General features: G+C 69.0%; 1 protein-coding gene across 1 annotated transcript; it reads right to left on the reverse strand.

The window, feature by feature from the left end:
- Positions 1-27,284, reverse strand: COL7A1 (collagen type VII alpha 1 chain). Its single transcript, XM_068694837.1, is given in 121 exon segments — positions 1-799; positions 877-1,056; positions 1,143-1,265; positions 1,412-1,507; positions 1,734-1,823; positions 2,043-2,090; positions 2,217-2,265; positions 2,471-2,524; positions 2,600-2,677; positions 2,788-2,904; positions 3,179-3,241; positions 3,361-3,423; positions 3,499-3,552; positions 3,708-3,761; positions 3,848-3,928; positions 4,010-4,045; positions 4,158-4,229; positions 4,315-4,386; positions 4,465-4,521; positions 4,604-4,639; positions 4,735-4,770; positions 4,849-4,893; positions 4,995-5,054; positions 5,211-5,246; positions 5,367-5,438; positions 5,569-5,694; positions 5,860-5,919; positions 6,011-6,046; positions 6,175-6,219; positions 6,324-6,368; positions 6,476-6,517; positions 6,598-6,633; positions 6,729-6,797; positions 6,872-6,952; positions 7,056-7,091; positions 7,180-7,242; positions 7,365-7,397; positions 7,636-7,680; positions 7,812-7,847; positions 8,039-8,074; positions 8,367-8,411; positions 9,181-9,243; positions 9,499-9,543; positions 9,711-9,782; positions 9,919-9,963; positions 10,148-10,183; positions 10,268-10,477; positions 10,639-10,770; positions 10,879-10,914; positions 11,015-11,053; positions 11,217-11,252; positions 11,367-11,402; positions 11,521-11,625; positions 11,730-11,765; positions 11,892-11,927; positions 12,073-12,117; positions 12,235-12,306; positions 12,414-12,449; positions 12,587-12,667; positions 12,765-12,799; positions 12,876-12,915; positions 12,989-13,069; positions 13,170-13,211; positions 13,288-13,314; positions 13,408-13,452; positions 13,646-13,717; positions 13,807-13,851; positions 13,934-13,969; positions 14,103-14,183; positions 14,340-14,375; positions 14,488-14,547; positions 14,677-14,748; positions 14,898-14,930; positions 15,020-15,055; positions 15,132-15,167; positions 15,260-15,304; positions 15,399-15,434; positions 15,621-15,665; positions 15,807-15,842; positions 15,922-15,981; positions 16,071-16,133; positions 16,228-16,281; positions 16,388-16,414; positions 16,580-16,693; positions 16,797-16,865; positions 17,075-17,128; positions 17,207-17,242; positions 17,569-17,640; positions 17,864-17,956; positions 18,055-18,090; positions 18,197-18,223; positions 18,341-18,382; positions 18,484-18,644; positions 18,739-18,882; positions 18,985-19,111; positions 19,363-19,499; positions 19,583-19,729; positions 19,843-19,962; positions 20,073-20,219; positions 20,293-20,421; positions 20,500-20,646; positions 20,724-20,849; positions 20,933-21,076; positions 21,148-21,273; positions 21,378-21,524; positions 21,618-21,746; positions 21,903-22,052; positions 22,132-22,248; positions 22,349-22,495; positions 22,590-22,709; positions 23,336-23,485; positions 23,826-23,945; positions 24,061-24,190; positions 24,265-24,428; positions 24,560-24,718; positions 24,818-24,911; positions 24,992-25,151; positions 25,236-25,416; positions 25,566-25,647; positions 26,378-26,517; positions 27,200-27,284. Coding segments are annotated over 121 exon segments (9,315 nt in total). The 3' UTR covers positions 1-767.
- Positions 27,285-27,313: the final 29 nt, after the last annotated feature.

Consider the following 27,313-nt stretch of genomic DNA (forward strand, 5'->3'; position numbering starts at 1 on the left):
TTTCTGTGAGCACAGCTTTATTGTCCCGTCCCGCAGCGGTACACACGTCCAGTCGCTGTCTCCAGCCACACACAGAGCAGCAGCACGCGGAGGAGCCCGGCGTCGCCTTCCCACAGCTTCATGGGGGGGGCGCGCAGGAGGGCAGGAACCTCCTCGAATTTAGCACCATCCTCAGGGTTTCCCTGATGGCTCCCCGGGTTTTTTGGGGGGCAGGGCGCTGCCAAGCCAGCCCCAAGGGGAACCAGGTCCTGGCGAGGTGAAATTGGGTCAAACGGAGCGGGGGGGGGGCTGGGGCGGGCAGGGGGGTGCAGGGAGGCACCGCCTCGGCCAGGGACGGAGCAGGGGAGTCTGCGAGCTTGGGGTGAGGGTGTAGGATTTGGGGAGGGGGCCCAGCCATGCCCAAGTCCCAGCTCCAGGCAGCCCAAGAGGGGACGCAGGGCCAGGAGCTGTCCCAGCGGCCACAAATAAGTTAAAACCCAAACCAGCAGCAGCCTGAGGAGGCTGGGGTTTGGAGACAGGGAGGGGGCGAGGGGGGGGGCGAAAGGCTTGCGAAGGGATCGCTCTCCGGTTTGATAAAGATTTCACCTTAGCGGGCGACGACAAGGGAAGGCGAAGGGAAGAACCCATGAGCAACAAAAAGAGACATCAGAAATAGCACCAGGTTCCTGCAGGAGGGGTGCGCACGGGGCAGCCCCGCTCCAGCCCCAACAGCAGCCGGGCAGCCCCCGCGGGTTGGGGTGGAGAGGGATGGGGACACGCTGCCCACCCTACACCTCCGGCCGCCCATCCCGGGGGGCACCTACGGAGAGAGGCGAGGTGGAATCAGAGCCTTTTCCCCTCTCGGTGCCAGGCTGTGCCGTGTTGTGCCGTGCCTACCTGTCCCCGCGTGCCCCCCGCAGCGCAGCTCGCAGTCCTGGCGGCTGCCGAAGCGGTTGGCGTTGCCCCCGCAGCCGCTGTAGACGAAGGGCCGGCACTCGGCGCCTCTCTGGCTGTAGTACCAGCGCAGGGTGTAGCGCTCGCAGCCCCCCTCCTCCAGGGGCTGCCCGCAGGGAGAGGCTGTGGGGACGCGGGGACACGGGGACACGGTGAGGTGGTGCTCGTGGCACGGGGCAGCCCCGCACCGCGGCCCCTCCGGAGCTCACCGTCCGCAGCAGGATGCTCCGGGGTGGCCTCGTAGTCCTCCTCCTCCTCCTCCTCTTCCTCATCCGCGTAGGTGCTGTCGTACTCCAGGGTGGTGGTGGCGGTGAGGAGGTGCCCGTCCTGCCCTGCAGGCAGCACCCGCTGTGAGCAGCCCCCCCCTGGCACCCCCCTACCTGGCCCTTCGCAGCCCCATTTGGGCACCTCCGGGTGCTGGGGAGCACAAAGCAGGGGTAAAAGGGACGGTGCCAAAAAGCACGTGGAAGGCACTCACCCTCCTCTTCCTCCTCCTCCTCCTCCTCGGCATGTGACAGCTTCAGCACGGGGACGAGGGGAGCACCGGGAGCGGGGAGCGGCTGGGGGAAGAGAGCTGGGGGGAGGACAGCACCGGCATCAGAGGGGTGCGAGCAGAAACGGGGGAGCTTTTTTCCCAATCCCCAAGGGAAATCTTCCCCTTGAGGGCATGGAGCAGCCCAGGGATGGGGTCCTGGGGACACCGTGTCCCCCCCCAGGGCTCGGAGGTGCACAGCAGGGATGCCACACGGCTCCTCGGGGGAGGTGTCAGGGCTTTTTGGGGGTCCCAGGCTCTCCATCACCTGTCTGGCCGTGTTCCCTCTCCTGGCGGACGCTCCTTCCTCCTCCGTGGGCAGCGTGAAGGATTCTCCTGGCCTGGCTCCCCCAGCCTCCTTGGAGACAAACCCCCAGCTCTTCCCGTGCCCCCCTGCAGCCCCCAGCCCCATCCCACCCACTGCTGCGCCCCCAGCCCCATCAGTTCGCCGGTCCTGGCACCACAGCAAGGACCAAGGGGTCCCAGGGGATCCCAGGGGGTCCCGGTGGCCTCCAGCCCTCCCCAAAAAAATCTGGTGGCTTATCTGGGAGCACAGGGAAAGGGACGGGGACACAACCTGAGTGCTCACGGGAATCCAGGCGCCGCGGGAGCTGCCCTCCGCACGCTGTGGGACAGACGGGGCAGGGGTTAGGGGCTGGGGGGGGCAGGGATGTGGGGGATTTGGGGTTGTGGGGGATTTGGGGTTGTAGGGGACAGACCCCCAACCCAGGGGTGGGCAGGGGATGCTCACCGCAGTGCTGGCTCATCTCCTGCCTGACGTAGGCTCGGATCTCCTCCTCCTGCCGACGAGCAGGGGGGGGAAACAACGCACATCCCAGGGGAAATTAGGATTAGAGATGGAGGAAAATTCACCCCCCGGCTCCCCGGAGATGGGGCACCCTCCTCCATCAGCATCCATCAGCGGGACAGCCCCGGTGCCCTTCCCCCTGTGCCGGGGGGGGGTCCCGCAGCCCCTGTGCCGGGGGGGGTCCCGCAGCCCCTTACCGTCATGCCCGGCTCCCCCTTCTCCCCGCGGAGCCCCTCAGCGCCGGGACTGCCCTAGGGGGAAGCAGAGCAGAGCTGGGAGCCGTGCCCGGGGCTCTCCGGGGCAGTGCCGGGTGCCCGCTCACCCACCTGCTCTCCTCGCTCGCCGGGGACGCCGGGCACGCCGCGAGCCCCCATCACCGCCTGCCCGGGGGGGCCCCTCTCCCCCTGCCAAGGATACGGGATCAGGGAGCTGGGACACGGCTCCTGGTGCCACCACCCCCTTGGTTTCTCCAGGGATAAGTCCTGGTCCCCCTCTCCCCATGGCACGGACTCACCTTCTGGCCCTGCATGCCCTCGGGACCTCGCGGGCCAACGCTGCCCGGGGGGCCGGGGGGACCGGGAGCCCCATCACTGCCCCGGGGACCGGGGGCACCGATAACACCTGGGGAACCCTGCGGGAGAGCAGAGGGACGGGGCTGGGGACGTCCCATGGGGGGCACCGGGCGCATGCCCTGACCCCACAATGAGGTGTCCCCAAAGCACCAGCTGCCCCTCAGGTCCTACAGGAGCCTTTTAAAAAGTGATTTGTCACCCAGCTCAGTGACAGAGCAGAGCCCTGGGTGGCTCTTTCGGGATTGTCAGGCTCTGGTGCCCCACGGGGCGAGGCTTGGTGCTGGTGACGGCAGAGGAGGGGACGATGGATGCGTCCCCCCCCCAACCACTCACCCGGTCTCCTTTCTCCCCCTGGTCTCCTTTGGCTCCCTGCTGCCCGTCGAATCCCCGGTCACCCTGGGGGGAGGAAGGTGCAGGCAGTGGGGGACCACGGGGAGCAGCTCCAGGACCGTCCCCAAGGTCCCAACACGTCCCCAAGGTCCCCACACGTCCCCAAGGTCCCACTGTGACCCTACCTTGGGTCCCATGAGCCCCTCCTTCCCGGGGACCCCCGGCACTCCCGACAGCCCCAGCTCTCCCTGCGGGACGAAGCAGACATCGGTGAGCCCCCGCCGTGCATCCCCCCCACCCCATACCCCGGTGCCACCACTCACCGGCTCGCCTTTCCTCCCCGGCAGCCCCGAGCGCCCCGGCAGCCCCGGCTCTCCCTACAGCGGGCAAGACAGAGGCAGGGAGGGCGTCAGAGCTCACCTTTGGGGTCACCCCCAGCAGGGGACCCTCAGCGGGGTTGGGGTCTGTGCTCAGCCATCCCTGCTGGTTTTGGGATGGACGGAGGGGCCGCACAGCGTGGGCACCCGCTCACCTTCTCCCCCTTGTCCCCGTCGAGGCCGCAGGCGCCTTTGATGCCGCGGTCACCCTATGGGGACAGGAACAGGGATAGGGACAGTCACAGCCCTGCCCAGCCCACACGGGTGCCATCGTGCAGCGGGGACCCCAACCCACCTTGGGGCCACGCAAGCCCAGGTGCCCCACGTCCCCCTTCTCTCCCCGGGCTCCAGCGATGCCGTCCCGGCCGGGCTGGCCCTATGGGAAGCGCACAGCGTGGTTTGGGACCTATCCCTGCCCCTCACAGCATGGCAGTGGCACCGGGACACGGCTCCTCACCGGCTCTCCCGGCTCCCCCGGCGCGCCCACTTCTCCCTGGAGAACACAAAGTCGGGGCTCAGGCCATGGGGACGGTGCCCCCAGTCCTCCCAGTATCCCCCAGTGGGTTCCCAGTGGGTTCCCAGTGGGTTCCCAGCCCTTTCCTTACCTTCTGCCCGCCGGGGCCGCGTGCCCCGGGGAATCCCGTGGAGCCCTTCTCGCCCTGCTCGCCCCTCGCCCCCTGCAAGCAGAAACGTGGGGCATGGGGACGCCGACGTGCCCGGGTCCCCCCAGCCCTACGTGTCCCCCCCCCCTTAGCCCTGTACCTTCTCTCCGGGCGTGCCCTGCTCGCCTTTGTCCCCCTTGTCCCCTTCTGAGCCCTTCGGGCCACGGTCTCCCTGCAGAGGGGGAGGCAGAGGGATGGGGTCAGGGAGATCCCAGGACGGTGGGGACACCGTGCCCCCCCCGGCACTTACCGGCTCCCCCTTGCTGCCCCGTGCTCCAGCAGGCCCCTCCACCACGACGGTGTCACCCTGGGAGAGATTTGGGGTGAGCAGGGTGAGGGCACGGCCCCGCTGTGCCCCCCCCCACCCCACCCCAACCCCGGGGTCTCACCTTGTCTCCTTTGGGCCCCATGGCCCCGACGTCTCCCTGTGGGGACAGGGGGGCGAGATGTCACGGAGATGGGAGGGGGCAGCACCTCCCTGGGGGGTTTCCCCCCCCTCCCGGCTCCCCAGACCCCTTACCTTGTCCCCACGCTCCCCTCGGACCCCCGGCAAGCCCTATGGGACAGAGGAGAGGGTTTTTTTTGGGGGGTGAGGGACACCCAGCTGGGGGGGCAGCGGGCTGTGGGTACGTACCGTTGGCCCGCGGTCGCCTGCCAGCCCCGGGCGCCCGTCTTCACCCTGTGGGGGGGAGAAAAAGGGGGTGTGAAGGAAGGGGGCTGAGATGGGGGCACCCCATATGGGGCTTGGAGGTGGGACGGGGGGGCTGTGGTGGTGCCTACCCGCGGTCCTGGGTCTCCACGCTCCCCTCTGGCTCCTGGCAGCCCGGCCCCAGGGTCACCCTGTGGGGGGGGGGGACAAGATCTCGTCCCTATGGCCCCTGCTGGGCTGTGTCCCCCCCCACCATGCCCAGGGGACATCCCGTGACCCCGCTGTGCTGCCCCAAAAGCCTGAGTGGGCTCAGCACCTGTGCTATAGGGCCGTCCCCCAAATCTTACCTTGTCCCCCTTCTGGCCAGAGACCCCGGGTGTGCCCTAAAAGAGAGGAGAGGGAAGGTGGTGCCAGGACCCCGTTGTCACCCTGCCTGGGCCAGGATGGCAGCAGGGACGGGTCCTGCCCCCTCCCTGGGGGCACCGCAGCCCCCCCATCCTCACCGCTGGCCCTGGGGGTCCCAGGGGTCCTGGTGGTCCGGCGGCGCCGTCCCTCCCGGGAAAACCGATCAGCCCCTGGGGGGGACACGGTGCTGAGCGGGCAGGAATTGGGGAAGGGATTGGGGCAGGGATTGGGGAAGGGATTGGGGCTGCTGAGACCCCTCTTGGGGTGGGGATCGAGGCCGGGTGCTGGCCCCAGTGTTACCCGCTCCCCTGGGACCCCCGGAGCGCCAGGCTGCCCGCTGTCCCCTCTCAGGCCCGGCTGTCCCGGTGCCCCCGCGATGCCCGCTGAGCCCGGGGGTCCTGGGGGTCCCGGCAGGCCGATGTCACCCTACAGAGGAGAGAAAAAGAGATGGGGTCCAGGGAAATGGGGGCGTGCTTCTGCCTTGTCCGGGTGGGCCAGGGTGGCACCGGGGACACGGACAGAGCCGGGGGACACAGGGACAGGGATGGGGACAGGGACAGGGATGGGGACAGGGATGGGGACAGGGGTTACCTTCAGGCCCTGAGGCCCCTCCTGTCCTGGTGGTCCCCGCACACCGACACCCGGAGAGCCCTGCGTGGGGGGGCAGAGAGCACGGGGATGGGGTCACCCCCGGGGGGCACGGGGTGGCCGGGCAGCGTGTCCCCACAGAGGGGACGCTCACCTTCTCCCCCTTGGCTCCGGACGCCCCCTTGGCTCCCTGCAAGGACACGGAGCTGTCAGGAGTGTTTTGGGGGGTGGCTGGGGCATGGGGTAAAGGGGGGGGCTCCACTTGGGGAGGTGATGGTGCTGCCTTCACCTTCACCCCCCCCTGTGTCCCCTACTCACGTCTTCTCCGGGGTCTCCCGGCTCTCCAGCTCCTCCGGGCTCCCCCTGGTAAGGGGACACAAGCAGACAGCGGGGGGAGGTGACTTTGGGGTGGGGACAGAGGCGATGGGACCCCCACGGCCCCCTCTGTGCCCGGGGCAGCTCCTCACCTTCTCTCCCTTGGGGCCAGGCAAGCCCCGGGCACCCTTGGACCCCTGGGGAGGGGGGGAAAAAGGCGTTAGGGACGGGACAGCAGCACCAAGGGGGCTGCAGCACCCCAAAAGGGGGGGGCACAGGGCAGAAATTGGGGGCAGCAACTCACGGGCTCGCCCAGCAGCACGCCCTCCAGCAGCGCCGGCTCGCCCTGCAGCGACACGAGGCTCAGCACCCTACAGAGCCCATGGGGGGTCTGTGGGGTCCCCCCCAGGCTCCCCAGCTCCTTACCTTCTCGCCCTTGGCACCGGGGGGGCCGGCGATGGCCTGGGACACAGGGGAGAGAGGCGTGAGGTTAGGGGGGGCTCTGCTGCATCCCAAAATACAGCAGAGGGAAAAGCCGCGGGGAGCCCTGCGCTCACCTGCCCCGGGGCTCCGGCGTCCCCTGGTTCCCCTTTGGGGCCGGCGGGGCCCGAAGGTCCCGGCACACCCTGGCACAAAGCAGGCAGCCCTCAGCCCCTGCTCAGCCCCGGGGGGCTGGCAGGGGGCTGCCCGACCCCGTTACCATCTTGCCGGGCATCCCGGGCTCGCCGTCCTTCCCCGGCACGCCGTCCCGACCCGGCACGCCTGGCTTGCCGCTCTCCCCCTGCGGATGGCACGGCGGGGATATGGGGCCGTGAGCACCCCATAGCCCCCCAGCCCCTATGGGGGTTTCCCCATGGGGTGACGGGTGGGGAAGGCACGCTCACCACTTGTCCTGGCAGCCCGGGGGCACCCGGAGGACCCTGTAATGGGGACACAGCCAAAAATTAAGCAAGGGAACGGGTACAGGGACAGGCAGCTCGCACGGTGTGGGTGCCTGCGGGTACCTACCGCCAAACCGGGGGGGCCAGGGGGGCCGGGCAGCCCTATGCTGCCCTGGGGACCAGGCAAGCCCTGCAGTGGGAAGAGTGGGGTCAGAGGGGAGACGCCACGCTGGGACATCTCGCCAGGACATCAGCTGTCCCCTGGGAAGGGCTTTGGGGTCGGGGACCGGGTGAGGGGGAGTGGAGGCTCACCCGGATGCTGGCACCAGGCTCTCCGGGGTCACCCTGTGGAGACAGCACCCGCGTCGGTCCCACCACCCCAACAGCCCTGCCACCACGTCCCCACCACGTCCCCATGTCCCCCTGAACCCCCCAGGGGCTGGCTCCAGCAGGGGACCAGCCCCTCATTTTTCCCCACAGCCCCCGGTGCCAGCAGGGCACCGCGCGTTCCTCTGCGGGGTCAAATATGATGGTGATGGTGATGATGATGAGGATGATGATGATGATGATGATGATGATTTACCTTCATCCCAGCTGGGCCCTGGGTCCCCGGGGGGCCAGCGGTGCCCTGCAGGGAACAAGGGGACATTTCATCCTCGTGGTGCCCGCTGGTGGCACGGCTCCTCAGGACGAGGAGGGCGCAACAGGACAGCGCGGTCCCAGCACGGGGACAATGGGGACACTGGGGGGGGCCCTTACCGGAGGTCCTGGTGGTCCCGGCTCTCCCTGGTTGCCCTGGGGGGGGAGGAAGAGATGTGGGCAGCAGGTCCCCGATGCACGGTGGCTCTGGGCACCCGCGCCAAGCAGGGACAAGCACCGCCAGATCCCACCAGGATGCGCCGTGCCAAGCGCCCACAGGGCAAGAACCAGGGGAACGGGGACATGCAGGGGGACACGGGGACACGCAGGGGGGGACGGGGACCTACCGGGCGTCCCAGCACGCCGGGGAAGCCTGGCAAGCCCTGCAAAGAAGCACGTTAGAGCCAGGGGGGAAGCGGGAACCCGGCACCCCCAAGCAGCCCCGCTTGCCCCAAAAGCTCCCCAGGGGATGAGCACGGTGCCACCGCGTAGTACCCGGCTGTGGGGTACTTACTGGGGGGCCGGGGGGCCCTCTAAAGCCCTGGGGGCCCTGTGGGGGAGGGAAGGAGGCAAACAAGACGTGAATGCTCCTGTTGGGGCTGGTGGCAGCTGCTGTGGGGCCACGGGAGCTTCCCACCCCTCCAGGAACGCACCCCCCCTGCATCCCCCACTCACCGGTTTCCCCTCGGGGCCGGCCAGACCCCTCTCTCCTGGGAGGCCCTGGAAGAAGAGGTGGAGGCAGTGGGGTGGAGATGGGGCCGTGGGGATGGTGGGGATGGGGATGGAGATGGGAATGGAGATGGAGACCATGGGGATGGGGATGAGGATGGGGATGATGGAGACCATGGAAATGGAGACCATGAGTATGAGGATGGGGATAGAGACCATGGGGATGAGGATGGGGACCATGGGGATGAGGAGGATGGGAATAGAAACCATGCGGATGATGAGGACGGGGATGGAGACCATGGGGACGAGGAGGATGATGGAAATGGAGGTGGAGAACATGGGGATGATGAGAATGGGGATGATGGAGACGGGGTTGGAGACCATGGGGGTGGAGACCATGGGGATGAGGATGAGGATGGGGATGATGGAGATGGGGATGGAGACCATGGGGGTGAGAAAGATGTTGGAAACAGAGGTGGAGACCATGGGGATGATGGTGATGGGGATGGAGACCATGGGGATGAGGAGGAGGATGGAAACAGTGGTGGAGACCATGGGGATGAGGAGGACGGGGATGATGGAGATGGGGTTGGAGACCATGGGGAGGAGGATGAGGATGGGGATAGAGACCATGGGGATGATGAGGATGACGGGGATGATGGAAACGGGGTTGGAGCCCATGGGTATGGAGACCATGGGGATGAGGATGGAGACCACACGGATGATGGGGATGGGGATGATGGAGACGGGGATGGAGACCATGGGGATGAGGACGGGGACCACGGGGACGATGTGGACGGAGGCGCAGTGCCATACTCACCGGGGACCCATCCCTGCCTTTCTCTCCAGGCTCTCCTCGCTCGCCCCGCTGCCCGCCTTCGCCCTGCCGTGGGGAGAGGCACAGGGTTGTGGGGCCAGCGCTGCAGGCAGGGCCGTCCCCATCCCCGTCCCCGTCCCCCCGCCCGCCCCCACGGCCCGCTTGCCCCCAGAGAGGGGCATCCCCGGCTGCGCCCCTGCCCGGGGCTTGGCCGGCAGCACACGGAGAGGGGAGAGCAGAGAGCTGGTGCCGAGCCCCGAAAAGGGAGCGCAGGAGGAAGAGAGAAGCGGAGGAGCCACGGGAGACTTACTACACGCAGACCTTATCTCCTTTGGGTCCTCGCTCGCCCTCGGCACCCGGCTCACCCTGCAGGGAGGAGGAGGAGGAGGGGGAGGAAGAAGAAGGGACGTTGCCAGCCTCACGTGCTGCCCCAGCCCAGCTCGTGGCAGCTGTGGGGCTGTCACATCGTCCACAAACAGCCCCCGGGGGGCTGGCCCCGTTGTCGCCCTGCTCTTTTCTCCCCAGACACCCACCTTCGCTCCCTTGGGTCCGGGGGGGCCGCGCTCCCCTGGGAAGCCCATCAGGCTGCCCTCCATCACGTCTGCCTGCGGGCACAGCGCCGTCAGGGCTGGCACCCGGGGGACCCCCTGGAGGCCCCCAAGTCCTCCCCGAGCCCCCCGTGCCAGGGGGCTGGATGTGGATGCCTCTTGGAGAGGGTCCCCGGCAGCACCCATCACCTACCTTGGGCCCTGGGGGGCCGGGGGGGCCCGGCAAGCCATCTCTGCCCTAGCCATAAAGAAAAGAGGTGGAGCATCAAAGGGACAGGGGAGGGAAATGGGGCAGAGCCAGCCCCTGCCCGGCTGACCCTGGCCCCCATGGGGCTCCCCAGAGAGCCCCCATCACATCAGCGGGGGGCAGAGAGGGGACAGAGGGGGGACAGAGGGGGGACACTGTCCCCGTTTGGGCTCACCTGCTCGCCCCGGTCGCCCTTCTCACCCCGGTCGCCCTGGGGAAAGGAGGCAGTGGGAGGTCACGGAGCTGTCCCCAAGCCCAGGGCCGGGTCTCCCCCAGCCCGTAGCCCCCCACTCACCTTCTCCCCGGGCCGTCCGGCCTCCCCCAGCTCCCCGGCCCGGCCCGGTACCCCCGGGATGCCCGGCTTGCCAGGCTCCCCCGGCTGCCCGGGTGGCCCCTCGGGGCCCCGTTTGCCCACAGCCCGGCCCATGGGACCCTGGGGGCCGGGGGCACCTTGGTCCCCTTTGTCACCTTTGGGTCCTCGCTCACCGGGGAAGCCTAAAGAGCCCTGCAAGAAAAAAAACAAACCCAACAATAACTGCACCAGGCATCCCAAGATCGGCTGGGTCTCCAAACTAGCCAGGAAGGGGGACGCAAGGCCAGGAATTTGGGCACAGCACGGGGATGGGGAGGTGCCCACGGGGGTCCCCGGAGCCCGGCAGCGCTCACCTCCCGTCCTGGGGGTCCCCTCTCTCCTGGCTCCCCCCGGCTGCCCTTCTGCCCCCGCAGCCGCTCGGCCACGGGCAGAAAGGAGTCCGAGCTCCCGTCGTAGGCACCCGTGAGCTCCTTCAGGGATGAGACCTGGGAGGGAGGCACGAGGCACAGCTCAGGGGGCTCAGGGGCCGTGCTCCCCGCTCACGGCACCGTCCCCGGCCCCACCGAGCACAGGGCAGCCCCCGGCCTGCCCACCTTGATGCCGAGGGCTTCCAGGCTGCGCTCGATGTTCTGCAACAGGACAGGAAAAAAAAAAGGAGCTGGCGTGGTGCTGCTGGGGCTCCGGGGGGGTGGAAGACTCACCAGCCCTGTGGGGGGGTGGAAAACTCACCACTGCAGTGCCGGGGTCGCCGCGGACGCCAGGTCGCCCCTGTATTTAGGGCGAGAGGGAATGAGATGTAGGGTGAGGAAGGGGAGCGGGATGCAGCTGCCCTCAGTAGGTTTCAGAGTTAACACCGCTGGGTTATGCCTAGGAAAGGGCTGCGGTCCTCTGGGGTGCTCCCAGCTCGCCGGGCTCAGTGCTGGGTACTCACCGGCTCCCCTCGCGGTCCAGGCTCCCCTGGGTCCCCCTGAAATACAGCAAAAGGTGTCAGGGGGGAGCGGGGACCCCAAAGGACTCATTCCTTGGGGTTTGGTCCCCCCAGAGCTTCACCACGGAGGGCTGGGCTCAGGAACACACCTACCTTGGGTCCCGCAGCCCCACGAAGACCCGGTGACCCCTAGAAGACACGGAGAGGACACGATGGCACCCACGGACATGGGGCAGTGCCCCAGGGGAGCTGTGGGGCACGGGTCCTGCTGGCCCCATGTGGCACCGAGGGCTTGGGGACTACAAACCTGGCCTGGGGGGCCGAGCTGCCCGGGAACGCCGGGCAGACCGGGGGGGCCGGGGGGGCCGGGCACGCCGCTGTCCCCCTGCTCGCCCTTGGCACCGCTGCGGCCCTGCCAGGAGAGCGGTGTCACCCCGGGGTGTGGGTGCCCAGGAGCTGTCCCCAGTGGGGACACCCCACGGCCACGCGGGGCAGCCCCGGCTCGGGGGTACTCACATCTCTGCCAGGGGCCCCGGCGTCGCCTTTATCGCCCTGGAAAGGGGAAAAAAAAAAAAAGAGAGAGAGAAAAAGACTCAGAAGGACGCGTCCCCAGCCCTAGAGCCCTGCCAGGGGTCTGCCACCGTGGTTATGGGGTCGGCCCGGGGCTCTGCTCCTCACCTTCCTCCCGTCCTCTCCTGGTGTCCCGTCTTCTCCCTGCAGACGGAGGCTGTGAACCAGTGCCAAAACCCCAGTGCCCCTGCCTTGGGACTGGGAGGCACAGGGCTGGGGCCCTTCACCCCACACCTCCCTCTCCTTTGGGGTTTCCAGCCCCGAAGCCAAGCCCTGCTGCCCTACTCACGTTCTTGCCGTTGAGGCCGGGCTTGCCATCATCACCAGGTTTTCCCTAGGGGGAAGAAGACGTGGTGAGAGCCCCCCCAAAACAGGCATTCGGGGGATGGAGAGGGCTGGGAGCATCTGTAGGGCACGGGACAGGGTATGGGGTTTGGTGTTGGGTACTCACAGGGAGGCCGGGCGGCCCCAAGGGTCCCACGGCGCCAGGGGGGCCCTGCTCCCCACGCAGCCCCGGCAGCCCCTGTGGGGAGAGGAGACGGGGGGAGGCCTCTGCAGCCCGATTTGGGAGGAGGGAGCAGGGCTGGGGATGGTGCACGGGGCAGGAGCACAGCCCTACAAGGTACTTACATCCCGACCGGGGTCCCCCTGCTTCCCCGGGTCCCCCTGTGGATGAGGAAGGACGTGGGGGATGTGGCTTTATCCCACGAGCATCCCCATCCCGAATCAGTGGGACGGTTCCTCTGCCCCACAACCTCCCCCAGCCCCCGTTGCCAGTGCCCCCCGCCCGGCCCCACGCTCACCCTCAGCCCGGGGGGCCCTGGGGGCCCAGGTTTCCCTTCCAACCCATTGCGGCCGTCCAGCCCCGGCGAGCCACGCTCACCCTATAAAGAAAAAAAAGGAAAAAAAAGACTCAGAAGGATGCTTTTCCCCAACACGGGCAGGGATGGGGGTGTCCCGGGGCAGCCCCCAGCCCCTCACCTTCTCTCCTGGCGAGCCTCGGTCCCGGGGTCACCCTGTGGGGTGGGAAGAGGAGGGAATGAGCCCCCCGTCACCCCCACGGCATGGACCCCGCTGTGGGGCAGGGGGCACTTACCCGTGTGCCAGGGGGGCCGCGGGGACCCTCGATGCCCTGCAAAAAAAGAGCTGCTCAGGGGGGGCAGGGGCAGCGCTGCCCCATTGCGCCCCACACCCCCCACACGTACCCTCTCTCCTGGCAGGCCGGGGGGGCCGGGGTCACCCCTGGCACCCTTCGCACCGTCCTCGCCGGGGTCCCCGGGGTCCCCCTGCGGGGGGAAGGAGCCGAGGAACCGTGCTCAGAGGGAGACCCCACAGGCAGGGGTCCCGCAGCGTGACGCCGAGCACCCCGTGCGGGTTTTTTGTTACCTTCTCGCCCTTCTCCCCTGCTCCTCCGAGCCCCGCATCCACCTGCGGGGCGGAGAGGGGTCGTCAGAGCCGGCACCCACCACGCCAGCAAGGAAAAAAGGGTTTGGGCAGGTCTTACTGCTCGTCCCGGGGGTCCAGGAGGTCCCTGAGAGAAGGGAGAGAGGAGGGGGCTCAGCGGGAGCTGCTGAGAGCCAGGAGGGGACAGAGGGGATGGCGGGGGGGGGACAGCGTCACTCACCGGCTCGCCGCGGTCACCCTTGGTCCCTGGTGCTCCTGGGGCGCCCTGCGGGAGAGGGGACGGGGTGAGGGTGCCCCCATGGGATGAGAGTACCCTCATGGGGTGAGGATGCCCCCATAGGGTGAGGGTGTCCCCATAGGATGAGGGTGCCCCCATGGGATGAGGGTGCCCAGGTGGAGAAGGGACGAGGGTGCCCCCATGGAGAGGGTGCCAGGGGCACGCCCGCGGTGCCACTCACGTTTCTGCCTTCAGGCCCTGGGTCTCCGAGGTCGCCCTTCTCCCCGGGGGGGCCGCGGTACCCGGGCAGCCCCTAAATATGGGGTGGGGACACACACACGTCAGGCTGAGCCACCCAGGGGTCTCGCCCGGCCCTGGTCTCCCCGCTGACCCGGTGCTTACCCGCGGGCCCCTGTCTCCGGGTTTGCCAGGCAGGCCTGCTTCACCCTGTGGGACAGAGGGGATGAAAGGGGTTGGGGGCACGGGGGGGACACGGGGGGGGCAGTGCCCCATCAGGGCCCTCACTCACCGGGGTGCCTTCGTCACCTTTCTCTCCACGCTCGCCCTGAGGCGCAGGTCAGCAGCAGCGGCCGGGGGACAAAAGGACAAGTCACCGACGTCCCCACCCCACAACCTGCCCCAAATCGGGGCCATGGCACCCCCGCAGTGTCCCCCCCCAAGCCCCCAGCCCCACGTACCTCCTTGCCACGCAGCCCCGTCTGCCCCGGTGTGCCCGCTCGGCCCGGCTCGCCCTTCTCGCCCGGCTCCCCCGGGTCCCCCTAGGTTGGGGAGGAAAGCGGGGAGAGGGTCAGGGTGGGTTTTTGGGGGAAAAAGTGGGGAAAAGGGGCTCAGCACGGCACCCTCTACTCCCCCGAGCATTGCCCTTCCAGATGGATGGATGGACAGAGGGGTGATGCCTCCTCCAGTGCCCTTACCTTGGGGCCGCTCCTGCCAGCGAGGCCGGGGATGCCCTGGGGGTCGCAGAAGGACAGCACGCGGTGTTACGGGGGGACGGGGTGGGTGTCGGGATTGGACCCCCCCCCCAAGCCCCAACCCCAACCCCGCGGGCTCACCCGGACTCACCCGCTCGCCCTGCTCGCCTTTGGGGCCGGCCGGGCCCGGGATGCTCAGACCAGGGGCACCCTAAACACAAAGGGGAACAGCTTGGGGCAACGGGACCGGCACCGTGTGACAGCAAACGGGGTGCCCGGGGGGGGCTGGGGGAGCCTCAGGGGGCTGCGTGCCCCCGTGCCCAGCCCCAGCAGTACTCACGCGGGCTCCTCTCTCCCCCACATCGCCCTTGGGGCCAGGAGGCCCTTCTGGTCCCGGGAAGCCTCTGTCACCCTGCAGCACACCGAGTGGCACCATCAGCCCCCCTATACCTCTCCCTTTCCCCACCCCATAGCTGGGGAGCAGCGCGGGCGTCCCCACGGTGCCGACATCCAGCCCGGTTGTGCCGTGGGGACACCGACAAGGGACAGGGACAGGGCTACCTTCTCTCCTCTGGCACTAGCCACGCTGGTTGCCTGCAGGAGAAGCAGTGGGGCCAGTGCTGGGCACTGCGGGAGCTCCCTGGGCACGGGAACGGGGCGAGGTGCCGGGGGGCACCGCTTACCGGCTGGCCGGGCTCACCGGGCGCTCCTGGCTCACCCTGGGGAGACACAGCTGTCAGGGCCAGCCCCCTCCCCACAGCCCCCAGCCCCACAGGCACCCTGCTTCCCCCTCACCTTCTCCCCCCGCGGTCCTGCTGGTCCCGGAGCTCCCTGGTGAGGAGAGGAGAGCTCAGGGGGGCGGCAGCGCCTGGGCACGGCCACCCCGCCGTCCTTAGGGCTGCGTCACCACCACCCCTACTCACCTCTCTGCCTGATGGCCCCGGCCGTCCTGGGGCTCCAACTTCACCCTGGAGGAGGGGAAAAAGAGGAAGAGGAAGGTGCCGGGGAGTGCATCTCCCGAGGAGGGCAGGCAGCCCCCAGCCCCCAGCCCCCAGCCCCTACCTTTTCGCCCTCGGGGCCCGGCGCACCACGGTCCCCCTGCGGAGCGAAGCAGAGGAGCGTCTCAGGCAGCCTTCCTCCCACCCCACACGCTGCCCCAGGCCCCACGGATGAGGCAGGGAGCCGTGCTGATCCCAAATCCCACCCCCAGACCCCTGGCAGTCACCCCAGTGCCACGGGGACCCCAAAGATCCCCGGGGCAGGCAGCCCCCAGCCCCACCTCACCTTCTCGCCCGTCTCTCCAAGCTCGCCCGGCGCCCCGCGGTCTCCCTGGCACAGAAGATGGGGTTGGGGGCTGGCAGGACCCACAGGGGGTGGCACGGGTCCTGGCACAGCCCCTGAACCCATTTTCTCCCCCAAAAGGTGCCGGGGGATGTGGGCACCCCATAGGAGCACCCTCGCAGCACTCACCTTCCTGCCCTGCTCCCCGGGCGGTCCCCGCGGGCCCTGCAGAGGAGGGCAGAGATGTCACCTCCCGTGGGGGGAGCGCGTCACCTCCCACCTTGCCCTGTCCCAGGACACTCACCCGGTCCCCTGGGTCCCCTGGGCGGCCGGGTGGCCCTGGCAAACCATCCTCACCGTCACCCTGGGGGGGCAGGAAAGGCGGCAGCTCGCCGTGAGATGGGGACGTGCGTCCCCGCCGCAGAGCCGGGGGGGGCCCCACCACCCTCTTACCTTCTCGCCTTTGGGTCCAGGGGTGCCAGCAGGTCCCCGAGGGCCAGGATCCCCAGGCAGACCCTACAAGAGAGCAGGGAGGGGGCAGCTGAGCCGCTGGGGGCAGCCGGCTGCCCGTGGCCCCGCTCCTTTTTGCTGGCCCAGGGGCTGGACTCACCGGGGGGCCTGGCTCCCCTCGGGGCGCTGCCCCATCCACAAGTCCGGGGGGGCCCTGCGGAGACAGGGGTGGGCTTGGTGGGACAGCCCCACGGCTCAGCCCCTCCCAGGGGGACATCTTCACCCCCAGTGAGGCGCCAGGGGCACGTGGGGCCACTTACCCTCTCCCCTCGGTCGCCCTTTTCCCCCTGCAAGGGTAAAAGCGAGAGGGTAAGGGTGGGTCCAGGCTGTCCTTGTGCCTCACCCCACCCCAAAATGATGGGGCAAGGGCTCACAAGGGGCGTGGGTGATGGAGGGGGAGCATCGCATGGGGGAAGAGGTTCAAGCTGCGGGCTGTCCCCCTGTCCCCATACCTTTACGAAGTCTCCCGGAGGTCCCGGTGGCCCCATGGGCCCCGTAGGACCCAGAGGGCCTGGATCTCCAAAGGGTCCCCGTGGGCCAGGGCTGCCGGGGGGGCCAGGGCTGCCCTGGAGGAGAGAGATCCCCATCAGAGATCCTCCGTCAGCATTGGGGGGGGCACAGGGTGAGGGTGGAGACCCCCCCCCCCAGCATCCACAGCCCCATCCGTACCGGCGTGCCCGGCTCCCCTTTCCGTCCGGGCAGCCCCTGGCCTCCATCCACAATCACCCTGGGCTCCCCCTGAATGAGGAGAAAAAAAAAAAGAAAATAATTAAAATTAAATAAAATTAACATAATTAAAATAAAATAAATTTTAAATAATTAAAATAAAATAAAATAAATCAGCATCCCCACCACGCCCCTGGGGCAAGGCACCCTGGGGTCTCCCCAGCCCCAGGAGGTGCAGGTGAGGAGATGTCCCCCCCCCCAGCCCCGTGCCCCTCACCTACCGGCTCGCCTTTTTCCCCTTTCAGGCCAGGAAGCCCCGTCTGTCCCCGCAGGCCCTGGGGGTGAAAGGTGGGAGTGAGCAGGGGGGCGTGTGGGGGAAGGTGAGGGGTTGGAGAGGAGGGGGTCATACTCACGGGATCCCCCCGGGGGCCGGGGATGCCCTGGGTGCCCTGGAAAAGAACAGCTCAGGAGGTGAAAAAGCACGGCCCTAATGGGATGGGGATGGGGTGGGGATGGGGTGGGGATGGGGATGGGGATGGGGGCTCCAGACAAGGCAGGACTGCCCAGAACTCTTGGCCTGGGGGGCACGCATTGGGGACAGCGGTGCCCCCACCAGCCAAGGACACCCCCAGGTGCCAGGAAAAGGTGGGCAGAGAGCTTAGGGAGCAGGCGGGGGGGGCTGGGTGGTGGGCACAGCCATCAGTCGGGGCCGGATCGGTGCCGGCACACCCACGGGGACACCCACGGGGACACCCACGGGGACACCCGCACTCACCGGCTGGCCGGGGGACCCAGGGTTCCCGGGGCGGCCGGGGCTTCCTGGCACCCCATCAGTTCCAGGGAATCCCTGTAGGGGAAAAAAGGGTCACGGCAGTGCCACAGGAGTCCCCAGAAGTGCTGACCCCACTGCCATCATCCCTCTGCACACCCAGCAGGGGTGTGATGGGGCAGCATGGCTCCCCCTCACCAGACAAATTTGGGGGAGAGGCTGGAGGGGCAGGAACACACCCCTGGGGGCCAGAACCCTGTGCTTGGGGACCCCAGGCTTTGGGGATAATGGGGGCACTCACTCTGTCCCCCTTCTTTCCTGGCTGCTCGACGCTCTCTCCTGGTGGTCCCCGTGGTCCTACAGGTCCCGGGGGGCCCGGCAGCCCGTGGCGGCCCTGGGACAGCAGAGGGGACAGGCTTGGTGGCAGGTGGTGGCCGAGAGACACTTGTCCCCTCTGCTGTGGACCCCATGCACCCCCACGCAGGACATTACCGGCTCTCCGGGAGGGCCCGGCTGCCCCGGCCGCCCCTGTGGAGACAAATCCAGCGATCAGCATCCTCCTCGGGCTGCCACGAGCAGGATTTGGGGGCACGAAGCCCCCCCACAGCTGCAGGGGGGTACCCGAAACACTTACCGCCTCTCCAGGGTCCCCTTTATCGCCCTGTGAGGGGACAGAGAAAAGGGGTGAGGGGCTGCACCCCTCTGCCAGCCCCACGCGTGGGCAAGACGAGGAGCCCCCGGTGCCCGCTCAGCCCCCCCCCGGCACGGGGCCGCTCACCTTGGGGCACGGCACGGCGCAGGGCTTTGGCTCCGGCTCCGGCTGGCGAGACAAGGGGAGGACGCATCAACCCGGGGAGGGAAAACCCTAAAACCACCCCCCCCATGGGGGCTGCTCCCCCTGGAGGCTGCCCAACCCCTCACCCTGGTGGAGATGATGGTGCAGAGGTCGTCGGTGAGCTCCCCCTCCAGCTCCTGCAGCGCGCCACGGCGGGGGAAGACGAAGCGGGGGTCCTCGGCCGTCACCACGCGCTGCAGCTGCTCCCGGTCCGCCCCTTCCAAACCCACCGCCAGCACCCGCACCCCTGCGCCAGCAGCACCCTCAGCACCCAAACCGGAGCACCCTGAGGGTCCTCATCCCGTGGGGACCCCGTCCTGAGGGCACCCCGTCCCCCTCACCCGCAGCCTTGACGTCCCTGGCCGCGGCGATGGCATCGTCCCCCGAGGGGCCGTCGGCCAGGACCACCAGCACTGCCGGCACGCCGGGCCGGCGCCCAGCACCGGGGCTCAGCAGGTAGGTCCTGGCGAAGGTGATGGCTGCCCCTGGGGGAAAAAAAACAAAAAAAAAATTAAAAAACAGGATGGTGGGGGTGTTAGGAAGGTCCCGCGGGTCCCTCTGGTCAGGTCCCAGCTCGTTCCCCTCACCGATGGCGTTGCCGCTGGGCTCCTCGTAGCGCATGGTGCGGATCTGCTCCAGCACGGCGGGCAGGTCGCTGGAGCGGTTGAGGAGCAGCCAGGGCAGGCTGCGGTAGCTGTAGGTGGCCAGGCCCACCTGCGGGGTGTGGGAACCACAGAACGGATCGGGTTGGGGCCCTAAATCCCCCCCCCCATGGCTCCAACTCCTTGCCATGGGCACGGCACCTCCCACCGGCCCCATCCAGCTCCCCCGTGCCGGTGCCTCACCACCTTCCGAGCCCAAAATTTCCTCCTAACATCTAAACTCCTGGTTAAAACCTTTTTTATAAGCCCCGTTTTCAGGACCAAAAGGGACAGGGGCGGCACCCCCCACGGCAGCCCCCTAACCTGGGTGCCATCAGGGCCCAGGCGCCCCAGGGCGGTGACGGTGTTGGAGAGGAGGCTGCGCACGGCCTCGGCGCCGGAGGAGCTGTCACGGGTGCCGTGCACCAGGAAAACGATGTCACCTCGGGCGTCCCTGCAGACTGCCAGGGGAAAGGGTGAGGTGACCACCAATATAGGGCCATCACTGGCCCCGTGTCACCCCCCCACCGGCAACAAACGGTACCTGGGCGCTCACTGACAGAGGTCTCAGCCCCCGGCGAGCTGCCGAGGAGCGGGCGGATGGTGAAGGTGTAGCGCTGGCCCAGGCGCAGCCCGGAGACCTGCTGGGAGCTGGCGGTGCCCGGCAGCGTCCGCCGTGCCTCGCCACCGGCTGCAGGCCAAAGAGAGTCAGCGGGGATGGGGATGGGGACAGGGAGCCCCCCTGGGGACAGCGAGCCCCCATTTGGGCAGCCAGCCTTCCCCCAAGCCACGTGCCCTCCTCACCTGCAGCGGGGCTCCAGGACAGGACGTACCCCGAGGCGCTGGGGACGGGGGTCCAGGTGAGCGTCACCGAGTCTCTGCGCACGTCGCTCACCCGCAGGCTGGTGACACGGCCGGGGGCAGCTGCCGAGGGGGAGAATGGGGTGGCCCGGCCCCATGGGGTAGCCCCCACCCTCCTCCGTCCTGAGGCAGGGTCCCCATGGTGCAGGGGCGATGCTCCCTCGGTCCCTTACCGGTGACGGCGGTGATGGTGACGGGCGAGCTCTCCCGGCCGCCCACCAGGCTGGTGATGCTGACGTGGTAGCGCCGGCCAGGCTCCAGCCCCCCCAGATCATAGGAGTTGGAGGTGGCCGGGAGCTGCTGGCTGCGCTGGGGCCCTCCTGAGTGGGGACAGAGAGGTGAGGGGCTGGGGGACAGCGTGGCCGTGCAGGACGGGGACAAATCCACACTCACCTTCAGCCGGGCGCCAGGCCAGGCGGTACCCGGTGCTGCCGGCCACCGGCACCCAGGCGAGGCGCAGGCGCTGCTCCGAGGCCTCCGTCACCTGGAACCCGCTGACGGGGGACACCGGGGCTGCCTCCGCTGCAGGGAGAGGGGCAGGCGTTAGGGCAGGGGTTAGGGCACCCCGCCGGAGAGCTGTCCCCGTGCCCCGGAGCTCACGGGTGGTGACGATGATGGAGACGGGGTTGCCCTCCCGGTTGCCGACGAGCGCCGTGACCTTCACGGTGTAGGAGACGCCTCCCTCCAGGTCGGGGATGTCGAAGGAGCTGATGTGGCCGGGGACACGCTGGCTGCTCTCCGAGCCCCCTGCCGAGCACCACGCGTCAGCCCCGGCCCCTGCCAGCATCGCAGCCTGTCCCCATCCCGTTTCCATCCCCTGGTACCGTCCCGGCGGCTCCACACCACGCGGTAGGCGGTGGCTCCCGGCACGCCGACCCAGGTGACACGGGCGACGTTGCTCCTGGACGACTGCACCTCCAGCCGGGTCACTGTCCCCACCTGCTCGGGCGCTGTGTGACAAGAGGAAGGTCGCTGTCACCGGTACCCAGGGCGAATGGCACAGCCAGCACCAGCAGGCAAGGGGCTGCCTCACCTGTCCGCCCCGTGGTGGTGACAGGAGGACCCTCACGGCCGTCGACGATGGCAGAGACACCGATGGCATAGACGGTCCCAGCTCGCAGCCCCTCGATGGTGAAGGTGGTGGGGTCGGCGGGGAGGAAGCGGGATTGCTCCTGGCCTAGGAGAGACAGATGGGGTAGGGAGGGCTCCCACGGCATCACCGCCGCACCCCGCAGCCCCCACACTCACCGTCACTGGCCCTCCACGTCAGCCGGTAGCCCCCGGCTCCTGGTAGCCCCCTCCAGGTGACCTGCAGCTGGCTGGGACCGGCCTCCGCCACCCGCAGCTCGGAGACGCTGCCCACGGCCGGGGACTCTGCAGAGCCCGACGGCATCGGGGCATCAGCACGGGGACACCCCAAAAGGGCCCCGTGGCCACCGTGGTGCAGCCCAGGGGGGGAGCAGGCAGCGTGGACTTACTGACACGGACGCTGAGCGTGGTGGCACTGCCCTCCCGGCCACCCACGAGGGCCGAGACACGCACCAGGTAGGTGACACCTTCCCGGAGGTCACCCAGCTCCAGCGCCGTCTGGCTGCCCGGGACGCGCCTCGTCCTCTCCGTGCCATCTGCCAGGAGCAGGGCAGGAGCCTCAGCGCCATCTGGGGTCCCCATGGTGCCCCCCAAGTGGTGCCAACCCCGTCCCCATCCCTCCGGCTCACCCTGGGTGTTGCGCACCGTCACTTTGTACTCGGTGGCGCTGGGGACGCCGGTCCAGCCCAGCCTCACCCTCCTGCCCGAATCCTCAAGGAGCCGCAGGTCCGTCACGGCGCCCACGGGCACCTCCACGCCTGCAAGGGGACGCGGTGATCCAGAGCCAGGTGGCACTGCCATCACCCTGCCCTCAACCCCGGGCTGGGACCACTGAGCTGGGCGTCGCGTGGCTCTGGTCCCAGCTCAAGCAACTGCTAACGAGGCTGGGGACATCCCCGGGGCCACTCACTCACCCGTTTGGAAGGTGGTGACAGGGGTGGCCACCTCCCCGCCGTCATACAGCGTGTAGAGGGTGATGCGGTACTCGGTGCCCGGCTGCAGCCCCGTCAGCTGGTAGCTGCTGACGCTGCTGGGCAGCGACACCGTCCTGGGGGGCTCCGGTCCTGCGGGGAGGAGGGCGGCGTCACCGTGTGCCGCCACCTCCCTGGGGTGACATCGGGGACGGGGCGCCCCGAACCCAACCTGTGGCTCTCTTCCACTCCAGGCGGTAGCCGCGGGCCTCGCGGAGGGCGACCCAGAGCACCTGGATGGCCGTGGGGCCCAGGATGTTGGTCCGCAGCGTCTGCTCCGCGCCCGCCTCTGCAAACAGAGCCGGTGGGGCTGTGCCACCCCGTCCCCTCGTCCCTGCTTCGGGACGAGGCCAGAAGGACCAAGAGCAGGGGCAGAGCCCACCCCGTACCCGTCCTCTGCCGGACGGAGGCCGCGGGTCCCTCCAGCTGCCCAAAAACCGGGGCCACTGTCACCACGTAGTCCGTGCCGGGCTGCAGCCCCCCCAGCACGTGCGATGTCTGCCTGGCGTCCAGCTCCACCTTGCGCCGCTCCTGCCCTGCTGGAGGAGGAGAAGGAAGAGCATTGGTGCCACCACCACCCTCCCGTCCCCATCCCTCCCTCGGGGACAGCGGGAAGGGGCCGTCACCTACCTGCCAGGGCAGCCCAGGAGAGGCGGTAGCCGGTGGCACCGGTGACGGGCTGCCAGGCCAGCAGCATGCTCTGCGCCGACACGTTGTGCACGGCCACGTGCTGCACGCCCGCCGGGCGCTCTGCGGGCAGGATGAGGCCGTGGTACCCCGCGGGGGGTGCCGCCGAGCTCCGCTTTTCACCCAAACCACCCCGTTTTGGGATGGCGCAGAGCGCTGCGCCCCCAGGTGCCGCCCCGCCCCGCAGAGCTCCCCTCCCGAGCAGGCGGTGCCGGGCCCCCAGCGCCTGGTTTTTAGGGCCTGGAATGCTTTCTGCGGGTTAAGGCTGGCTGGGGCGGCTGTGCAGGGGTTGGGTTGGCAAAGCTGGAGGATTTCAGGAGGTGTTTCCCCAGGGCCCCATCCCCAGCCCTGCCCGGAGATGCTTTCACCACCCTCTTCCCTGGTGGAAACCGCGGTTTCTTCCCAGAAAGCTCAGGACTTAATTAAACAAGAAACTGTGGGGGTTTCTCATCCCCATTTTTACATCGCTTGGGGGAAAGCTCCTGTGGAGACGCCTCCGGAAAGCCGCGAGGGAGCTGAAGGGGTGCACCAGGAGCTTTGGGGGCTCAGAGCATCACCCCGCAGCCACCAGCCGTGCTCACCCCTCACCACCGAGGCAGCAACAGGCTGGGGAGCCCCATCCATCCCCGGGGGTCCCCAAGGAGCTGTCCCCAGCTGGGGACACCTGGGGACGGGCGCACGGTGCTTACGTGTCCTTGCAGTGAGGGTGGCCGTGGCTGTGGGGTGCTGCGCGTGGCGTGCCCGCAGCGTCACCAGGTACTCGGTGTCGGGGCGCAGGTTGCTGAGGGTGGCTGAGAGCGCGCCGGCCCCCAGGCTCCTCTCCTCGCCCTGGGCTGCTCCTGCAGGGGGACACCGAGGGGTCCGGGCAGGAGCAGGGGACACGGCCCGGCAGGGAAGGGGTGTCCGCGGGCCGGCTCCTCGCCCCGGGGATGCCAGGCGGTGCCAGGGGTGGGGAGCACGGGGCGAGGCTGGGATGGGGGCCAGGCACGGGCACCGCAGCGCCCGGGGGCAGGGAGGGCCCGCCAGGTGCAGCGGCACCGGGTGGGGGGCTGCCACCCGCCCCCCGTGCGCACCCGTGGGTTGTGAGCACCCCAGACGCGTCCCCCGAGCCCTTGGGGGACACCCAAGGGTGTCCGGGTGGCACTGTCCCCTCTCCGGGGGGGGGATGTCCCCCCTCACCTTGTGCCGTGTAGCTGAGGACGTAGCCCTGCGGTGGCTCGGGGCCGGGCTGCCAGGCCAGGCGCAGGAAGGACGCTCCAGCCTCCACCACGCGGAAATCCAGCACCCCGGCACGGCTCTCTGGGGACACACGGGGACGGGGATGAGCCCCTATGGACCGCAGGCACCCCACCGTGCGCCCAGGTGGGTGCTCGGGGGTACCCACGGGTGCCCAGGGGGATTTAGGGGTACTCACGGGTGCGCGCCCGTCCCGACACCGACTCGCCAAGGCTGTTGGCGTACTGGGCGATGACGGTGACCAGGTACTCTGTCCCCACACGCAGCCCCCGCAGCACGGCGCTGGTCTCCCGGGGACCCAGGCTCACCTGGGCAGGGGCAGCGTCACCCCCACGGCCAGGCAGGGGACCCCCAGGGGACCCTAAACCGGTGCGGGGCTCACCTCCTGCCTCTCGGCCACCACGGGCTGCCCCAGCCCCGTCAGCGGGACGTGCTGCACCCTATAGCCGGTGACGGGGCCGCTGGCCGGGCTCCAGCGGATGCGCAGCAGGTCGGGGCCTCGCTCCAGGATCTCCAGGTTGGAGGGGCCAGTGTGGCCTGGACCGTCTGTAGGGGACCGACCCCCAGGGGATGGGGACAAGGGCGTTAATGCAGCACCACGTCAGCTGCACCCAGAGCTGCACGCCAGCAGCCCCATCCCAAAAATGAGGAGGAGGAAGACGCGGGGGGTCCCGTACCCAGGGTGCGCAGGGTGCCCCCGGAGCTGGTGCACACCCGGCGCGTCATCAGCGGCACCAGCGTGCCCAGCAGCTTGAAGTCACCGACGTAGTAGAAGAAGAAGTCGGTGGGCGTCGAGGCCACGCGGATCAGCTCCGTCTCATCGGCGTTCTTGATCCCTGGGGAGGTGGTCGGGGGGGCAGCGGGTGAGGGCGCAGCCCCCAGCCCCCCTCAGCCGGTGGTGGGGGCAGCAGCTGGCACGCTGGGCGCTCGCTCACCCACGGCGAAGACCTTGATGCCCTGGCTCTTCAGCTTCACGGCCGCCTGCTCAGCATCATCCTGGGACTTGCCGTCCGTGATGAGGATGCAGATCTGAGGGGAGAGCTGTGAGGCTCAGCCCATGCCCGTGCACCCCCTGGGGCATCCCAAACACCCCCCGTAACCCCGTGTACCTTCGGGACCCCGGGCCGGACATGCGTGGGACCGAAGAAGTTGTCAGAGACGTAGCGAAGGCCAGCACCGGTCCGCGTGTTGCCACCTTTGTAGCTCAGCTGCTGGATGGCCCTCTGGACACCCGTGCCGTTGGCGTGCTGGGAGAAGGTGAACTCCACCCTGGGGGGGGCACAGGAGGGGACAGGTCACCCCCCTTGACCCCCGTTGTCCCCCCAGCTCCACCCTGTGCCCCATCTGGCTCACCGTGGATCGTCGCTGTACTGCACGGCGGCGAAGCGCACGGCCCTCTCGCCCACGGCGTGCACGAAGGGGGCCACCAGGTCCTCCATGAAGGCACGGACGGCGCGGAAATTGTTCCTGCCGATGCTGGACGAGCCGTCCACCAGGAAGGCGATGTCGGCCTCCAGCACGTCCTCGCACACCACTGCGGGACGGCACCGGGGCTCAGGGCGCCTGCCCCCCGCGCACCCCGTGACCAAACGCAAGGGTTTGGGGTGCTGCAGAGCGTCTCGGGGAGGAGAAGCCGGGCTCCTCTGCCCCCCTGTAGCTCGGTGCCTGGCGCTCAGCACCCACCTTGGCTCCTTTTCTGTGCCACGACAGCCGGGGGGGCCAGGAGCACGGCGAGGAGCAGGAGGCGGCCGCTCATCGTGGGAGCCTGTGGGACAGCGGGGCACAGGGTGCCGCTCCGTGCCTCTGGGCACGGCGGGTGGGGCAGGAGCAAGCAAAAGCAGCAAAAGGCAATAAAAGCCAAACCCCGCGGATGGGAAAACCGCTCCGTGGGGAAAACCACGCCAGGGTGCAGCCCCCGCGTGGGAGCTCACAGCCACGTGCGTGCCCGGTGCCTGGCCCCGCTCCAGCCCTCCCCGTGCCACCCTCCCCGTGGCCCCGCTGGCTGGCAGTGCCCAGGACCAGCAGGATGGTGCCCAGAGCGGGCAGGAGGCTGCCAGGCGGGGTGTGCTCGGGCTCCTGCCTCCACAGGCCCATCCCGAGCCTCCCCATGCCTTGGGGGCTGCTCACCCCGCTGCTCCTGCCCGCCGGCACCCCGTGGGTGCTCGCCCCCGAGAAGGGCAGCGTGGGGGCGCGGGGGGCTGGAGGTGCCCACCAGCACCCTCACCCCGCTGCTCCCTGCACCCCCAGCTGGGTGCAGAGCTGTTAAGGGTGCTGGGGGGGCTCAGCACCGACCCCATAACAGGGCGCAGCACCCAGCCTGACCCCATGGGACCCCCACCACGACCCGCCCGAGCGCAGCAGGCACCCTCGAGTACCCAAGCCCCCCGCGCACCTCTCCGCGGGGGCCAGCCTGGGAACCCTGGGGGGCAGCGGGGGGGCACAGCCCGTCCTCCTCGACCCCCCCCGGAGCCCCCCACACACCCTCAGCTCCCAACCTGCGGGCTGCGAGCCCCCAGCTCCTCCCGGGGGCGCCGTGCCGAGCCGCTCCGTGCCGCTCCGTGCCGAGCCGAGCGCAGGCGGCCCCCGGCGCTCCCGCCCCCTTTAATCGGGGCGGCCCGGAGCTCGGTGCCGCCGCCTGGGGTGGGGGGGGGAAACGGGGGGAGAGCCACGGCCCCCGCCCCGTCCCGCCTATCCCCAAAAAAAAGGGCTTTTCCCACCCGCTCCCTTGGGAGGGAGGGGGCGCAGAGGGGTTTGGGGAAGAAGTTTTTTTTTCTTTTCGTTTCTTTTTTTTTTTTTTTCTCGTTTTCCACCCCAAAATGCCCCGGGATTGGGAAAGGAGAGATGGGAACGGGCCCCCCACGGTAGCTGCTGGGGGGTCCCGGCCCCGGGAAGGTCCTTGGCAGAGGGCAGGGTCGTGGCAGCCTGGGCACAGCTCCCCTGGAAGGGCCAGCTTTTGGGGTCCCTCCTGCCCCACATCTCCTGGTGCCAAGGGCAGAGGATGCTGGTGGCCGAGAGCTGCCCCAAAACAGAGAACCCCCAGCAGGAAAACTGCTGCTGGGCAAAGGGAGAGGATGCCAGCAAGGTGGGCAGGCTGGGGGACAATGGGTCTGGGGACCCTGGCACCCCACAGTGCCACAGCCTCACCTCCTGCCCACTGTAGGACCACGGGTTGGGGTTTGGGCTCAGGTCCTGCCCCGATGGACGCTCTTACAGGACCCCATCCTCCTGTGGGTGCCTGTCCCTACCCGTGCTTACCCATACTGATGGGCACCAGCGTGCCCCGTGCCACCTCCCCACGTCCCCAGTGCCCCACGTACCTGCGCCCTCTCTGCCCCACTCGGGGTCAGCAGCCCAGGGGCTCCCCTCTGACTGCAGGGGGGCAGGGGGCAGCTCCAGGGGCATCTTCCCGCGGGTGGCGAAGGGGTCCCCGG

Source organism: Anas acuta, chromosome 11 (genome assembly GCF_963932015.1).
Source record: "Anas acuta chromosome 11, bAnaAcu1.1, whole genome shotgun sequence".
In the NCBI taxonomy this organism is placed as follows: domain Eukaryota; kingdom Metazoa; phylum Chordata; class Aves; order Anseriformes; family Anatidae; genus Anas; species Anas acuta.